The sequence below is a fragment of the Myxine glutinosa genome, chromosome 7 (assembly GCF_964187855.1).
Source record: "Myxine glutinosa chromosome 7, kmMyxGlut1.1, whole genome shotgun sequence".
Taxonomy (NCBI): Eukaryota; Metazoa; Chordata; class Myxini; order Myxiniformes; family Myxinidae; genus Myxine; species Myxine glutinosa.
The window spans coordinates 114756899-114775483 of NC_136267.1; the positions used below are offsets into that span (position 1 = coordinate 114756899).

Genomic DNA, 18585 nt, shown 5'->3' on the forward strand with positions numbered 1-18585 from the left:
TAACAGTGAAATAAAGAATTGTGGAGACCAAATTCTTTTGTGAATTTCAACTTATTTTTTCGAGAAAATTGTGAGTTATTTGAAAAAAGTGCAAGGGTGCCAATATTTTTGGCCATGACTGTATATATACACACACACACTTACAGAGTGGCCACAAAGTCCCGATGCACGCAGTTAGAATTTAATTAGAATTCATCTGTATGCTGGACATCTTCTGGACATCTTCTTCCATGTTAAGGGTTGGAAGTCATAAAAGCAGCCCCTGACAGCTGTTTTGAGGTCTACAACTGTTGTTAGGCAGAGATGAGAAATTTCCTCTTTCACAATGCTACAAAGCGAGTTGTCACATGTTGTTAAGTCTGGACTTCGAGGAGGCCACACTATCTCAGATCCACTTCTAATCCATCGTCCACTTAAATTGTCGTTGCGATATTCTCTAACTGCGAGAGCATAATGTGCTGGTGTACCATCTTGTTTCAGGATAGCTGTTGCCTCGAGGCCTCTCTCACGCAGTTGTGGAACAAACCACATCTGAAGCATGTTCAAATAAGCAGTGTGATTGACACTTGTATCAAAAAATATGGCCCTATCAAGTGATCTTCTGAAATTGCGGCCCACATCATGACGTGAGGAGGATGCTGTTCAATTTCATCATAAAAATGAGGATTTTCTCTGCACCAAAAATAAACATTCCTGGATCGATTTGAGAGGTAAATAACACACTCATTCAAAAGAAATACGCTTGGTCTTGATTTAATGATGGGAAATCGCTGCAGAAGAGCCTTGCTCTAAATCAAGTCAAATCAAGGACACTCCCTGTTGAAAAAGCCTTCTTCTCCCATGCTCGCATCGTGTCACGCATAGGAACTGTCTTATCGAACCTCTGCGAAAATTGTGTCCGTATGTCCTCAAAGCTTGCTCCTTCTCACGCGCGGTCGTGAACCCAAACACAAGTTATCAGTCTCTCTTCTATCGTGTACTCACTGGTGTCCGTCATGCTGAAGCAGTACCTGGAAAACAAATAAGTAACAGCGGACACACTATTATGCATCGGGACTTTGTGGCCACTCTGTACACGTATATAACCTCCTGAGTTGTAGTCTGAAAGAAACAGAATTACCCATTGCCTAATGCAATTTTCGCTGCTGCTCCACTGCTCACCACAGCATCAATAAGCCTACATAGGCTAATTGCAACACCTTTCCTGACAGGGACATTTTGCCTGACAGTACTCTCATGCTACTGACAGACGTACAAGATGAGAAAACAAACAAACTTGAGTGGGTATTTTCCTGTTCTTTTTGACAAGACCAGTGTATTTACCTGTCCCCACTTCGAAGCATGCCATTCTGCGGGACAGTCCTTTTGTGCACAATAAATAAAGGACTCAGGCTTTGGTCTTGTGCACAAATCATCCTGCAAGTGAAGGAAGCCACCGTCTGCTCGAGTCTTTCGACACTCTACCACTCGACTCCTCATGGGACTCCCACAGCTCTGTGGGCACTACAAACCAGTAGGCAGTTAATTCAATTTTCCACTAAATTCTGCTTATATGTTAAATAGTTTTTTTTTTTTTTTTTTTTTTTTTTTTTGTATACAATATCGAGGCTCGTGAAAGAGCGAACATTAATCACATGAACACACAGAAAGACAAACCGACACATAAAACATATAACATAGGGAGCGGTAGACAAGATGGGGAGAGAGGGGGAAGGACACAAACACAACATTTGAGAGCAGGGACCGAGAGACATGGAGACATCGAGAGATCTGAGAGAGGGCGAGGGCTTTGGGGGGGGGGGGGGGGGCGTGGGAAGGGGGCAGTGGGAGAGGTATAAAACATATGGACACTGCCAGGACTTCCAGGAAAGAAGTTGGAATTTCAAACAAGGTGGATCTGGGGTGAATTAGCGGGGGTAGAAAAGATCAAGGTTTTGGATGGGGGAAGATAAGAGATGGTGGTGAACAGCTGTTTTAAAGACCTGGAGGGAGGAGTGGGATTGAAGGGAGTGAGGGAGTTTGTTCCAGAGGCGGGAGAAAAGAGGAATGAAAGAGTGAAGGTGAGCGGAGAGCCGAGATTTCGGCAGTTTAACCATCAGAGGGTTGCTGGCAGATCTTGTGCGACCTGTAGGAATATTTGGGGGACAGAGCACAGAGAGAGCTGGGGGTGCAAGGCCGGAGAGGAGTCGGTAGAAGACAGAAAGACCACCTACCTGCCTGCGGTGAGTGAGTGAAAGGCCCTCAGAGATAGCTTCATCGCGGGAGATTCCAATAATTCTGAAAGCTTTGGTTTCAACAGCGTGAAGCCGAGCTAGGTGTGAGGTATTTTCATATTATTTTGTGTTCAGTAATCATCATTATATCTGAAGAAATTAAAATATTTTAACCACTTACTGTTGGGAAGATAAATTTATATTGAGTCCAGTGGAATGATACAAATTGTTAATAGAACGCCGAATGCCTCAATTCTGTGTTTGCTTCCAAATCTTGTATCTCCAACACTTCACACACAGTATCCACTCTATCGAGTCACACCCGACTGCTCCTGGATTGTCTTTTTCACCTGAGAATATGGAATAATTTCTGGCAACCCTTGACTGATTCTGCAGCTGGACCGGATGGCTTCATCTCACATGTCCTAAAAACCTGCTCTGCTGCTCTTGCACGTCCTCTTTCTGTTCTGTTCACCATAGAATTTGCCCTAGGTCATCTTCCATCTGCTTGAAAGTCAGTCAACATCACCACATTACATAAACAACGTGCAAAGACTGATCCCCTTAACTACATACCTATTAGCTTAGTTCCAACCATCAGCAAGGTCATGGAATTCATTATCGCAGTTGACATAACATCCATCCTTATCCTCTGTAATGGCCTCATCTCAAATCATCAATTCAAATTAAGATCAGGTCACACTACCTTGGACATATGCTTGTACTCTCATGACAATGGATGGAGGCTCTCAATGTCAGCCATGAGATCAGGACTGTCTCTCTAGACATATCTCGAGCATTTAATAGAGTCTGGCAGCCCACCGTGCTCTCCAAACTCTCTGCCTATGGGACCCAAGGCCAACTCCAGATATGGCTTACTGACTTCCTCTACTCTCGTAGCCAACGCGTGGCTCTCAATGGAATCCTCTGATCTCCTATCCCTGTCAAGGCTGAAGTGCCCCAAGGCAGTGTTCTAGGCCCAGTCCTATTCATATTTTTCATCCACAATCTCTCTGGAAAATTGTCTTTATCTCTTTGCTGATGACCCACCCTCTGTCTTGACATCCCTTCATTCTTCATGCAGGCAGGCAGCAACCTCTCTTCAGACCTTGACAAAATCACAAGCTCATCAAACACTTGGAATATGTCTTTCAATCCTGACAAACTCACACCCTCATTCTCTCTGAAAGGACTGTTTGGCAAACCTTCCAATCTACCTTCTTAACAATCCTTTTGAAGAAGTGTCGCAGGTAAAAAGTCACATCAGTTAGTCTCTAGCCACCATTTTTCGACAAAACTATGTTTAAGGAATAGAGAGTTGTTAAAAAATATATTTGGTACCATATGATAAGGGCTGACAGGATGGCCTATAAGTATGCACACTCGCCTCTAAGCTGTCCAGCCTGGGTTCAAATCCGACCCAGCTATAAACTGTCATCCCCGTGGTATACAGAAGGATGATTCATCAATGTGTGTGCCGTCCCTCAGATTTACATCAAATTGATCGTCTCGTCTGCCGGTATTAGTGATTTAGTTGTCGTCTTTCACATTAGTTGGTGTATTTATTTGAGTTGACGAAAGAAGATAAAGCTTTGGAGCCAGATAAACATCCGAGAGTATTGAAGGATATGACAGAGCAAATAGGCATGGCGTTCACATATATTACATCACGTTTATCTGCTCTGCCAACATAAGTCAATGTCATTGATTATTATAGGCCTAACATTGCTCATACAACATGATAGCCATTGTTCACAAAAACAACCACATCATTGATCCACCCGGACTTCAACTAATTGTAAGCATCCAAAGATTTCCATGCCTTAATGTCTTCCAGGGTGTAAATACTTTTTGTAAAGAAAAGATAATTCACTATATCTGGATATTAAATGGTTGGAAAGTTTGTCTTGCTTCTGGACCTTGCTGGATTCAGCAATCCATATGGGTCTGTGTTGTCTCTAACCTGTATTGTTATAACTAGGGCATTGCCCGTACTATATCTATATCTAAAATTATATCCCCCCCCTCTATTTACATGAAATGGTTTGGTCCAAAGCGAACGGCTTGCGAGTACGGTGACAATCCCCCCCCTCTATTTACATGCAATGGTTTGGTCCAAAGCGAACGGCTTCCGGAGTTTGGTAAAGAAATCGCCATCGCGTGCACAAACGCGCAGGAAAGCGAATGAATCGCAAATTCGGTTTTATTAGTTTTAAAACATAGTTTAACGCCAACATAGTTTGCAAACGTGAAATAAATGAATACGCTCTCAAATGTGCCATCCGAGGCAGAGTGTGTCCGCCACGTTCGGCACACGCGATAGTTCGCTGCTCTCTGATTGGTTGAATCGTTTTTTGGACATAGCTCGGTAAGTAATTGTCCGATTAATATGAAACCTTGAAAAGGCACATCCTCGGGTCCCCAGCAATATACCTGGCAAGTTAAAAGTATATCGGACCCGTGGTTGTCGAGAAACAGCGGTCACAGACAAACAAACGTACAAACGTACAGAGATTACTGGAATTATAGATAGACTAGGGCATGCCCGTACTATATATATGCCCGTACTATATATCTATCTAAAATTATATCCCCCCCCCTCTATTTACATGAAATGGTTTGGTCCATTCGCAACGCCAAAGCGAACGGCGAACGGCTTGCGAGTACAGTGACAATCCCCCCCCCTCTATTTACATGAAATGGTTTCGTCCATTCGCAACGACCACAGAATCCCCCCCTCTATTTACATGGAATGGTTTGGTCCATTCGCAACGCCGGCACACGCGATCGTTCGCTGCTCTCTGATTGGTTGAATCGTTTTTTGGACATAGCTCGGTAAGTAATTGTCCGATTAATATGAAACCTTGAAAAGGCACATCCTCGGGTCCCCAGCAATATACCTGGCAAGTTAAAAGTATATCGGACCCGTGGTTGTCGAGAAACAGCGGTCACAGACAGACAAACGTACAAACGTACAAACGTACAGAGATTACTGGAATTATAGATAGATATCGCCCCTAGACAAAGTGTCCAACGTATTGACATACCCAATCTTCGTTTTGATGCGCATTTTGATCGATGGTTCACATGGTAGGTTAGAGCTAGTGAAGTACTTACTCTTTTGCGTATTTGTCGTTTTGCTTGATTTTTTTTTTTAAACAGCTTGTGTATAAAGCAGGCTGGCAGGATAGCTTGGAGTATTCACACTTGCGGATGAGCTGTCTCGCCTGGGTTTGAATATCGACCCAGCTATAAACTGCCATCCTGGCGTTTCGGGTGCAGGGCGAGGCATCAATGTGTACATCAACGCCGGATGAATGTTAAGCCGGAGAACCCATCTGCCAACACTAGTTGCTGGTAAACGTTAGAGATCCCATGGTTTATTTCGCAAAGAGTATGCTGACCAAAGTACAAATTCTTGCCCACATTTTGATGGTCTTTTTTTTTTAACCCAGTTTTTTTTTTGACTGGGCCTTATTAATATGGTGGCAACATAGATGGATTGATGAATAAAGCAACTTGTCAACATCCAAAGCTCAGATTAAAAATGATAAGGCAAATTTATAAAACGTGATTTTGTGCCGTAGATAAACTAATTTTTCAAATTTAGAATTTCTCGGCCTGATATTAAAACTGTGAATTGAAAAGAGAGGTTTCCTTTCCAGCTGAATGCCATGTATGTTTGGGGATGCTATATTTAGCACTTGTTGTTGTTGTTGTTTCATATGCAGATTGTGGCTGCTGGTTGCATCATTTCTGGAAGTGTGGCTGTGCTGCTGATGCAGTGCCGCTGTTAGCAGTAAGCTGGTGCTCATTTTGCCAACCTCAGAAGGATGAAAGGCTGAGTCAACCCGAGTGGTGTTATTTCAACAGCACGACAGGTGCTCAAACTCAAGGCCCTAAGATCTCATGCCAGCCACCTTAACCATTAAGCCAACACCAGGCCTATATTTCGCACTGAAGTATCCGAATTGATAAAGACATGGTCTCTTCAATTGGATGCCTTTAGATTTGAAACCCATGACTGCTTAAAACATTAATTGTATCTTGGTTTAAGAAAAAAAAGGTAAATAACTGATGAAAATGACAGGCATGTTCAGGCTACTATTGTGGTGTAAAAGCCAGCAGGTAGAAATATCAGGTAGTACAGAGACCTCATCATTTTACAAATTTTGTTTTTTTAAGAAAGCACTTACACTGCTAACCTTCCACATTATTTGAATGGAGTCTTATTTTTCCTTTTTCCAGAAACCTTCACTGTAACAGCTCAGAAAAGAAAATAAGGGAGTTTATGGGCTGTCGCACTACTTTACAAGATGTTGCTGGAACTCAAAGCCAATGAAACTTGTCATAAATGGGAAGGTTCTTTTTTTTTTTTTTTAAGTGCAATTAAATGACTTGATTATCACGCCACTATTTACTTACATGATTAAATTATTTGGTACAATAAACATTTTAAAGAGGGGGAATCCACTGTATAAACAACTCATTAGATTATCTTGCAGATTATAAACAAGTGCAATCACAATCAAAATGCAACCAGTCAAGGTGCGGACCAAGAAACCAACCGTAAGTGCTCTCATATTTTTTTGAAGGACAGTTACATAAACAATGCAATGGACTAACTGGGAGTCACATACGTCATTCCAGTGACCAGTATGCCAAGTAGGTGGACAGTCCCTCTGGTTACAGGCCTCGACTTCGGCTGGCCACACCATGCTGCAACTGCCATCAGCTACGACAGCCGTTCCATCAGCCTCATGGGACAGCACACGCAAGCATCTCACTTGCCGACTTTGTACACCCGCACCACAAGAGCTCGAACAAAGGCTCCAGTTGCCAACGTGCCAGCTACGGCCAGGAAAGAAAAGCAACCCAGAAGATAGCAAAGACCATACCCTTTTCATGAGCGTCGGTGTTGCTGCAGCAGTCTATATGCAAATAATATACCAGGTGGTTTGCTATTTCAAGATATACTTTTCTTCAATTCCATCTTCTTTTCCTTCACCAGCCCTTGCTAAACACTTTGCATTTATCATGAGATCTTATGAGTTGCTCATCATATTCTAATCAAGTCTCATGAAAAGGGCAAGGAGGATTTGTGCAATGGAGTGCATTCAAGTCAAAGTTAAACAAGGATTTACCCTGCAATTAAATGATTGAAAAGCTTCCAAGATTGGCGCCAGCAGGAAATCTAACCTTGCTGGGCAGGGTTGTGAGTTACAAAGCCGTTGGAGTAGAGGAGGTCGATTTTGGAAAATGCATAAACTCTCCTTCCCTGCCTCACCATTTTCTTGGTTCACACAAACTACAATGGCTTCTTGAATTCCTGGAGAGAAAAAAACACGAAGGTTATGTGTCAGATATAGGGATAAGCAAAGCAACATTCACTCTTTACTCAATAAATATCCTTGGAGGATGCGGGTAGAGTTCCATAACCCATATGCCAGAGCATAGAGTGCTGCGCATGACAAGTCGTGAATATTTGAGGCTTGAGTCGCTCCTCATTGTAGAAATCTATAGATTTTTCACTAAGTATAGCCATCGGAATTAAAAACACACCGGTGAGAGCAATGCAACAAGGCGTTATACAGACTCGACCACTGAGATGTTCTAATTAATATCCTTACCTATAGCAAAAATTTACAGCTTCCATGGACATAGGAACCTGGCTGTAATAGACTGGGATGACCACCTTTAGAGGCCATTTTTCCCCACAGAGCAGGGGTTGGCCTATTTCGGGCACCTTGGTCCCCCTTTTTGAAGCAATGTTTTATGGCCGGATGACCTTCCTGCCGCCAACCATGTTAGTCGCCTCTTGCGGCACACAGGGAATTACCAGTGAGCTGGTATTCAATTTACCGACCTCAGAAGGATGACAGGCTGAGTCAACCCCCCTGGCATTAATTCAGCGATCAACCGGGATTCGAACCCAGGATCCCAAGCCAGCACCCTAACCGCTAAGCCAACACCAGGCTTGTCTGTCTGGCATGTCTATCTAATAATGGATGAAATGAACGCAACGTTGATCAAAGTAAGTTAACCGCCATGGAAAGCAAGATGAAGATAAGGTTTCATCGGAACAGTAATTAATAACCTGAAAATGGGAAAGACCCCTCCTCGTTAACCAACCAAAATCAAGACACAAGAATACAGTAATTCCAGAACAATTACACCATTTAAATATCGTTAGTGATCACAACTCGCCCAAAAGACTCCTTCTCCACCTTCAGGACTCTCTCAGACCCCCTGATATTATAACTTTAAGCTCTCCCATACTCGAGCCGACCACAACTTGGAACACTATTTCCAAACTTTAATCTGATCATATTCTTGGTGCATCTGCTCAGATCCTTGATCCTCTCAACCCCATTTCCCCGATCTCATTTGGCCTTATAATTGTACCTCTTTCTTTATCTCTCTCTTTTCCCTATATCTGAAAACTGAATCTTCATTGAAGGAAATGCTTCTACTTTTAAAAGCTTTGTAAAACATATTAAAATGCTTCCGTTTCCTTTTTTTCTCTGTTAATAGTACCCCACATGTTCTTCTTCTTCATCACGATCTAGCCCTTTTCTTCTTCATTGAGCATATTTTGCAAAGCTGTCTCACACCTAAGCCTTTGATACAAAACCCCTCCTCATCTCGTTCCTACACCACCACCTTTCTCCATGCCTTCAACAGAAATTATTTCCACCCATCCCATAATCTTTATCTCAGAATGCTAAATTTGGAAATCGTGAAAAGTCCACTTTGCAGACATTGTCTGCGCACAACAATCAAATCCACTTCACATTATTTTATGGTGTCAAGCCCCTCTGTGTCAGTACACCCCCCAACATCTCCTACAAGCCCATGTCTTTCCAAATCCACCAATTCTACGTATCCCCCTCTTCAGCATCCCTCAAGTTAATGTACCTTCTTTTTGCATCCCCCCCCATCACCCCACACTCTCCAAGCTTCCCCTCTTACCCAATCCCCTCCAAGCTTCCCTCTCACCCCAGCCCCTCAAAGCTCACCCCCCACCAAATCCACCCCCTCAATGCTCCATCCCACCCCCTCTTGGCTTCCCACACGTCCTGCCCCATCTCGGCTTCCTCGCCATACTGTCCCCTCTCAGCTGCCCTCTCGTCCCTTCCCTTCTTAGCCGCTCCCTCACCCTGTCTCCTACCATCTCCTCCCCCACCCGCACCCTCCCAGCCTCCCCTCCCCCATCCTCCCCTCCCCCATTCTCCCAGCCTCACTTCCCCCATCCTCCCCTCCCCCATTCTCCCAGCCTCACTTCCCCCATCCTCCCAGCCTCACTTCCAACACTCTCCCAATGCCTCCTCCACTGTCTCTCACTTTGTGGACTTCAAACATGCGAAGCCTCGACATCAACCTGACAGATCTCTCAATCCAAGCTGTTGCTGACAAAACGGGACATCATCTGTTTAACACAATCCTTTCTCCAATGGGACATCTCTGCCTTCTTAGTGTCTCTCCCTGGCTATTGTCTCCTGCGATTTCTGAGGCCAGAACCCTTCCTGGCAGTGGAGTTGCACTTTTCATCAAAAACTCAATTTCTCACTGTCTGTGTACTGATATTACACCTTCCAACCCAAAGGAGTACCTTGGCCGTGATTTCCCCTCCGCTCCGACCTCATGTTTGTCTGTGTATTGTGCCATCTTCCAAACAGTGACGACTCCATCGACATCTCTCACACACATGGACCAACCGTTAATCACTCATCCCAACTCTCTCTTTCTCATATGCGGTCATTTCAATTGTCACCATGCACATTGGCTGGGTGTTGGTACCTCTCTCACAAGCCTTAGCATTTAAGCAAAGGACTTCCGCGACTGTGAATTTTCCGACACAGATTTCTCACGATAGAAAATCCTCCCATCCGGACTTGGTGTTGACAAATTTCCCCGCAAATATCTCCTACTCTTCCTCTGCTTCGATTGGCTCTTCTAGTCATATGCTTGTGAGAGTCAACATCTCTTTGGCAATTCTCATAGAGCTGCCTCAGCACTGGCAAGTTTGGCTATTCACTCAGGCAAATTGGCATGGACTGCAAGCAGCAATCTCTCATCAGGACTGGTTTCCTATATCTACCGTACCTGATATTAACTCAGCCTGGGAATTCTTCCACAGAAACCTGCGCCCTCTTATGCACAGATGCAGCCCATGTCGTCTTGAATTATCCTACCCTTCTTCCCGCCCATGATACACTGAATCCTGTGTTGAGGCAGTTGCCCTGAAACAACTTGCCTTATCTTCCTGGAAGGCAAATCCATCCGAAGGCAATCTCAGATTATTTCAAAAAGCCCGCAACAAGTGTGTGTCCACTCTCAGGAGAGGCAGAAAACAACATCTGTGCAACCTCAAGATTAAACTTTCAAAGTTTAATTGTCTCCCTCCATTAAAATCTGGTAGTGCCTTGTTAAATCTGTCTCCAGAGTATGCTCCTTCTCATCCCTTCCCTCTCCTCAAATGGCACCACAACCGACTCCACTCGTGGGAAGACCAAATGCCTCAATTCTTTGTGTCCTTAATAAGCTTTTTTCCCAAATCCTTGCCCTCTGTACCCACCCTGCTCAGTCATACTCAACTGCTCCTGGGCTCTGTGTTTTTTCACCTGAGAAGGTGATAAAGGTTCTGGCAAGCCTCGACTAATTTGGTAACTGGACCGGATGGAATCAGCTCACATGTCCTGAAAACCTGCTCTGTTGCTCTTTCACACCTCTCTGGCCTTTTCACCCTACAATTTCCAGAAGTTATCTTCCATCTGCCTGGAAACCAACAAACATCACTATAAATAGGTGCAAAAACCATTCCCCTTAACTGCAGACATATTAGCTTACTTCTCATTTATCAGCAAGGTGCCTGGTGTTGGTGTAACGGTTAAGGTGGCTGGCTTAAGATCCTAGGGTCTTGAGTTCAAGCCCCTGTCATGCACCAGGCGGGTCGACTCAGCCTGTCATTCTTCCGAGGTCGGCAAAATGCATACCAGCTAGCTGGTAAGGGGGGCATTACATCAGCGGCATGGCCAGATAATGATGCAGCCAAGCAAGGTCATGGAATGCATCATCACAGTTGACATAAAATCCTTCCTTTTCTCCAATGGCCTCATCTCAGATCACCAATATGGATTTAGATCAGGTCATTCTACTGTGGATATGCTACTTCTACTCTCCCAACAATTGATGGAGGCCCTCAATGTCAGACATGAGATCAGGCCCTCAATTCTCCAGACATATCTCATGCTTTCGATCCACTGGTACCCCGCCTAGCTTTCCAAACTCTCTGCCTATGGCATCCAAGACCAACGCGACATATAACTTTCTAAAACTTACTGACTTCCTCTACTCTCGGAGCCAACGTGTGGTTCTTAACAGAATCCTTTCGTCTCCTCTCTCTGTTAAGGCTGGAATGCCCCAAAGCAGTGTTCTGGGCCCAGTCCTATTCTTAATCTTAATCACCCATCTCCATGACTCTCTGGAAAATCCCCTTTATCTATTTGCTGATAACTCCACCCTTTGCCATGACATCCCTCATTTTTCAGATAGGCAAGCTGCAGCCTCCACCCTCTCTTCAGACCGTGATAAAATCACCAGCTGGTCAAATGCCTCTGGTCTTGTACCCTCTGCTCATTCAGTGATTTAATTGACTGAAACAACATGACCAAAAGTTTTACAATGCGCATACAGTCCACCATGAATCCCCTTCTGGTGAAACTGCCAAAATCCAGAGTCACTGCTCACCTTCACTCTTTCATTCCTCTTTTTCCCCACTTCTGGAACAAACTCTCACATTCTCTTCAATCCAACTCCTCCCTCCAGGTCTTTAAAATAGCTGAACCACCCTCTCCCCCTGAAATATATTCTTCTGGAGCCACAATTAGTCGTGAAGTAAAAGTCCATCTGGCTCGACTCTGGTGGAGACACCACCCCTCCCTCATGCAATATCAACATAGGCCCCAACCCACATTAAACCCAACATGTACCCTCTGTCTGTCTGCCCCACAAACCACCACACATATGACTAGCTGCCTCTCTCTCTCTGGTCCAACAAAGAATCTCTTCAACATCTCTTCTATACTAGAGCTCTGGGAGCATCCGGTGGACGCTGCTAGAGTTATGCCTGTATTTTCGCTTGACGAAAGGCTGAGGATACAATAGCAACAAGAACAACATCCATTGTTTTACCTATTCACACCAATGCAGAGACTTCGTGATTAAGACTAGTTTTCCATTATATTTGTCTAATAGCTTCAATTTAAGGCTTAGGATAACTTATCATTGATAGATAGATAATAGTACCTCCAGCACATGTTGCTGAGCACTGGGTAAATCCTCCGTACTCCCAATCAAAATGAGGGCTTTTTGTGGAAGTTGATTCCTCATGGCCACCACCATCAGCAGGGCATGGGACCAGGAAGCATGGTTCTTGAGTAGGAGGAGGAGGTCCAGCAGCCTCAAGACACTCTTCCAGTGGAAGTTGTACGACACTTTGGGAAAAGGGCAGCAGGACATGACACTGTAGGGCACGTGAACGTTGCCCTGCCCCGCAACTCACGCTGCATGTGGACCAAGATTGTGGTAAAAAGCTGTGAGGGAGGCACATTTTAAAGTCAATAAGGCATAATGTGCAGGTTTCACCACTGTTGCTCTTGTAACAATTTAATGAACCCTTGCCATTCAGTGCATGAAGGAGAGTACACACATTTTATTGCAAGTGAACAGTATTACATTGAATTTAGTTATTTTGAGCTTACTAACAAAGGAAGATGGAAGAGGAAGTATTTTGATCGAAATTAAGTCGAGTGTTAGACTTTGTAATAAGGTGTTATGCTCAACTCAGAAGGAGATCTCACATCAGTTCCTAATTGTCAGCAACTTACAGTGCACACAGTGCCCTCCGGAGGTATTGTAACAGTGAAGTCAAATTTGTCATTATTGCTATATGCTTAAGAAATTTGGATTTGAAATCAAAAGATGAATATGAGGCAAGAGAACAGAAGGTCAGCTTGAATTTATTGGTATTTCTATGCAGATATGTCTCATCATTGTAGAACAATAGCACTTTTTACATTCAGTCCCCCCATTTTCGGTAAGCATAAGTATTGGAACAAATGACTGAATGGTGGTTCTTGCAGCTCAGGTGTTTCTTGTTACATTGATTGTTCACACATAAAAGAGTTGTGAATGTCGAGTCTTGGTTTTAGCCTTTGCTTTCGCCTTGGGTGTCTGCCTTTGGAGTCAGTAGGCATAAACCAACATGAAGACCAGAGAACTACCAATGAAAGAAAAGCAAGCAATTTGGAAGCTGAAAGAACAGAATAATTCAATTATAACCACAGCACAACAATTGGGCATAGCAAATACAACAATTTCGAATGTCTTGAAAAAGAAACCAACCACTAGTGTACTTAGCAATAGACCAGGTCGGGCAAGGAAAACAACTGCAGGACAGAAACATCATCAAAGCTGTGAAGATAAACCATAAAACAACTGTCAGTGACATCACCAACAACCTCCAGAGTGCAGGGTTGAAAGTGTCACAATAATACCGTTCACAGAAGACTTTGACAGCAGAATTACAAAGGCTACACCGCAAGATGCAAACCTCTCATCAGCACCAAAAACAAAAAGGCCAGAGTATAATTTGCCAAGAATGAGAGGTGAGCCAGAAGAGATCTGGAACAAAGTTTTATGGACAGATGAGACTAAGATAAACATTTGTTAAAGCAATGGAAAGGTGAAAGTGTGGAGAAAGGAAAGAACTGTTTATGATCCAAAGCATACTACGTCATCTGTGAAGCATGGTGGAGGTAGTGGCATTGCTTGGACTTGCATGGCTGCATCTAGAACTGGCCTACCTACTCATCTTTCTTGATGATGTAACTAATGATTGCACACACAGAATGAATTCGGAAGTATACAGCAATATTTTGTCTGTCTGTGTACAATAAAATGCCTCCAAACTCATTGGGCAGTACTTCACCATACAGCGAGACAATGACCCAAACACACTGACAACGCAACCAAGGAGTTCATCAGGGGAATAAAGTGGAAGGATGTAGACTAACCAAGTGAATCTCCTGATTTAAATCCAATGGAGCATGTATTTCACTTGCTGAAGAGGAGACAAAAGTCAGCAACCCCCCAAAACAAGCAACAACTGGAAATAGGTGCAGTAAAGGCTTGGGAACGCACCTCAAAGGAAGATACCGATAGTTTAGTGATATCAATGGGTCACAGGCTCGATGTAGTTATTGCATGTAAGCAATATGCAACCCAATACTAACTATTATACTATTTTAATTTACTTTAAGTTAATCTGTTCCAATACTTATGCTTACCTAAAATGGGGGGAATGAATATAAAAAGTGCTATTGTTCTACATTGGTAAAACATATATGCATCGAAATACCAAGAAATAAAAGCTGACCTTCTGTACTCTTGCCTCATATTTATCTTGTGACCTCAAATCCAAATTTCTTGAGTATATAGTGATAATAATAAATTTGACGTCACTGGTATAATACTTATTGAGGGCACTCTATATACCAATTTCAGGCAGATACAATGAAAGGTTCAACTTTCACAAGTGAACATCATGGATTAGAGTGCAATCTGAAGAAAGGGGCAGAATTTTGAGATCAACCGTTAAAACATGAAAAGGGTAAGTTTGTGATCAGCATTTCATGGGTTCATAACAATATTGGGAAAAACAATGTATTGGTATAACCTGGTGCATGAATCCATACCTTATGCAACTGTTTTTCCTGAGCTGACATCTGATTGCCAAATCAAGTGTTCTTGGCAAACACAAGGTACAATAAGTGCTACACTCGAAATTGTGAATTTTAGAGCATTTGGATAGTTTTCTGCTTTTTGTGTGGCTCGATTGGAGCCTACTTTTACTGGCTGACCATCAAAAAGGCTTGAATGATGGCCATTTTAAATTACAATTCCTTAAAAAGAAAAAACAGTTTGCTCCCAAACTCACAAACAAAAATCTTTGATGCAACCAAGCACAGTAATCCAGCCATGATTTCATGAAAAAGTGATTTCACAGTTTCGAATCTAAACATTTCACAGAAAATCAAAGGCTAGGGAAGAGCGGAGTTAAATCTATCATCGTCTCAAGTTAAGTTAGGGTTCAATTGCATGTTGCCAGCCTGGTACGCTTAAAATGAGGAAACTCAGGAGTGGCTCTGTTGTGAGCAAATATTCCATTATACAACAAAATAAAAGAGGAATATCACAAGCCATGCCACTGAAAATGTTTTTGAGGGTGCGGCTTACGAAGGATGTTCAGAGATTTCCGTGATGGTCTTCTCTTCTTGCAATTCCTGTGCCTCCTTCTGCCATGGTGCCTTTGCTTCAACAGGCATTCTCTCTGGAAGAATGATGAATACGTAAGATTACTGTTATAATATAATACTAACATACCCAATATGGTGTCTGTCTGTCTGTCTATCTCTCTGTCTGTCGGTCGTTCCGTACTTATCCAATCTCAACCAAACTTGACAGGGGGACAAGGGGTCACACAACAGAGGTTGTTCCCCACAATGAAGGTTGTAGCTATTTCATTTGCCCCCCTTTTCCACCTTGGAGGAACTCCTTGTTAATGCATATAAATAGCTTATAGTGGCGTTTAGTGGGGCACACCTACCAGAAAGAAAAATATATTATAACCGCACACTATTCAGGCAATTATATCCAATGTGTGATTACCTTTTAAACAGTCACAATACTGCTGTTTAACATTGAACTGAAAGAAATTAGGAGGAAACCCAACGTCCTTGAGGCATTCTATGCTTATCATGTCCACCACAAACTAACAGACCCGAGCTGTCTTGAGTTGCTAGGCCTCTAGGTACGCCACTAGCTAGGTCGCAGTGATCTTTAGCTAATAAAAGTGATAAAACGAGTGTTCATGCATGAATGCAGTAGCAGTATGCCATTGCCTGTCTGACTTTTCTGTCCATCAGATTATGTGTGGACTGTATATGGATTGTTTATCTATAAACCTATTTGTGAATGTCTGTTTGTTCGGTTGTGCCTCATGGACAGCCTAAGGAAGTGACTTAGAGAGGAAAGAGGTGGTCTATGGGGGGGGGGGTAACTTTTCATGACAAACAAGCGTTACGCCTATGTCCCCCGTGGTGAAGTGATGTGAGTTGACAAAGTGGAAGACGCAAGGCGGCCATCTTGGATTTTGACGTGGCGATCCAATTTTCAATAGCGTTCTTCCTTATACCTAGATACACCCACACACCAGATTAAAAGTTGGTACTTCGCTTATTTTTCAAGATATTCCGCTCACAAGGTTCAGACATACATGGCGGCGGCCATCTTCGATTTTGACGTGGCGACCCAATTTTCAATAGCATTCTTCCTTATGCCGAGATACACCCACACACCAAATTAGAAGTTGGTACTTCGCTTATTTTTCAAGATATTTCGATCACATGGTTCAGACATATATATGGTGGCGGCCATCTTCGATTTTGACGTGGCGACCCAATTTTCAATAGCGTTCTTCCTTATGCCGAGATACACCCACACACCTAATTAGAAGTTGGTACTTCGCTTATTTTTCAAGATATTCCGCTCACAAGGTTCAGACATACATGGCGGCGGCCATCTTGGATTTTGACGTGGCGACCCAATTTTCAATAGCGTTCTTCCTTATACCGAGATACACCCACACACCAAATTAGAAGTTGGTACTTCGCGTATTTTTCAAGATATTCATCTCACAAGGTGCAGACATACATGGCGGTGGCCATCTTGGATTTTGACGTGGCGACCCAATTTTCAATATCATTCTTCCTGATGCCTAGATACACCCACACACCAGATTAGAAGTTGGTACTTCGCTTATTTTTCAAGATATTCCTCTCACAAGGTTCAGACATACATGGCGGCGGCCATCTTGGATTTTGACGTGGCGACCCAATTTTCAATAGCGTTCTTCCTGATGCCGAGATACACCCACACACCAGATTAGAAGTTGGTACTTCGCTTATTTTTCAAGATATTCAGCTCACAAGGTTCAGACATACATGGCATCAGACATACATGGCGGCGGCCATCTTGGATTTTGACGTGGGTTGCACCCACACACCAAATTCGAATGCGGTCCTTCGCTTATGCACGCACGCATGCACGCACACCCGCACGCACGGACACACGGACGGAGGGGAAAACCATAGTCCCCCTTTCGCTCCGTGGTGCGACGGGGGACAAAAACATGGGCGCATCAGATTTAGACTAGGGGCGTTGTTCTGTTCTATATGTTCGGTTCGGTTCATAAGATTTTTCAGTTCATTAGTTCACTTCATCAGGTTCGGTTCGGTTCATCAGATTTAGGCTAAAATATCCTATAAAGCCCCTAGTCTAAATCTGATGCGCCCATGTTTTTTGTCATGAAAAGTTACCCCCCATAGACCACCTCTTACCTCTCTAAGCCACTTCCTTAGGCTGTCCATGAGGCACAACCGAACAAACAGACGAACAATGCCCCTAGTCTAAATCTAATAATTTAGACTAGGGGCATGGCAGCGGGTCATGCCCAAGGGGCATGGCTTCCTCTGATTATAAAAAGCTCACGACACACATGTGACTGACTATTTATTTTCCGGGCAACGCCGGGCAACTCTGCTAGTAATTTATATATTGGGGCCTCATGTGTGACAGGAACTCTGTAGTTATGTCAGAGTAGACATTGGGTTCTTGGTCACCTCCCTGACAAAGGTCCTTCTTGCCCGGTTGCTCAGTTTAGTCGGATGACCACCTCTAGGAAGAGTCTGAGCACTTCCATATTCTTTCCATTTCCTAATTATGGGGCTCACTGTGCTCTTGGGAACTTTCAACACTCTAGAAATTGTTTCATACACTTCCCCAAATGTATGCCTCCTCACAATTCTATCTCGGAGTTCTACGGACAGTTTATTTGACTTCATGGTAGAGTTTCTGCGCTGACATGCACTGTCAACTCTGGGACCTTATATAGAAAGGTGTGTTTGCTTCTAAATCATGTCCAATCAATTGAATTGGCCACAGGTGTACTCCAATCAAGTTGTAGAGACATCTCATGGATGATCAATGGAAATTGGATGAACCTGAGCTCAATTTGGAGTGTCAAAGGGAAGGGGTTGAATACTTATTGACTCAAGAAATTTCAGCTTTTCATTTTTAATGAATTTGTAAACATTTCTAAAAAAAACTAAATTCCACTTTGACATTATGGGGTATTATGTGTAGATCAGTAACAAAAAAAATCTCAACTTAATCCATTTTAAATTCAGGCTGTAATACAACAAAATGTGAAAAAAGTAGAGGGGTGTGAATACTTTCTGAAGGTACTGTA

General features: G+C 43.2%; 1 protein-coding gene across 3 annotated transcripts in view; it reads right to left on the reverse strand.

Annotated features, from left to right (window-relative positions):
- LOC137431539 (ADAMTS-like protein 1) overlaps positions 1–18585 on the reverse strand; it is a 322494-nt gene that overhangs the window by 97450 nt on the left and 206459 nt on the right. For 2 of the 3 annotated variants that reach the window (XM_068122959.2, XM_078782172.1), the window contains exons 15-18: positions 15513–15606; positions 12522–12808; positions 7413–7542; positions 6854–7064 (exon numbers count right to left, since the gene is read on the reverse strand). In XM_068122959.2, the coding sequence (XP_067979060.2) occupies positions 6854–7064; positions 7413–7542; positions 12522–12808; positions 15513–15606 (722 nt within the window). Of the gene's footprint in view, positions 1–1323; positions 1504–6853; positions 7065–7412; positions 7543–12521; positions 12809–15512; positions 15607–18585 lie in introns of all 3 variants that reach the window. The other variant, XM_068122957.2, reaches the window with a different exon arrangement.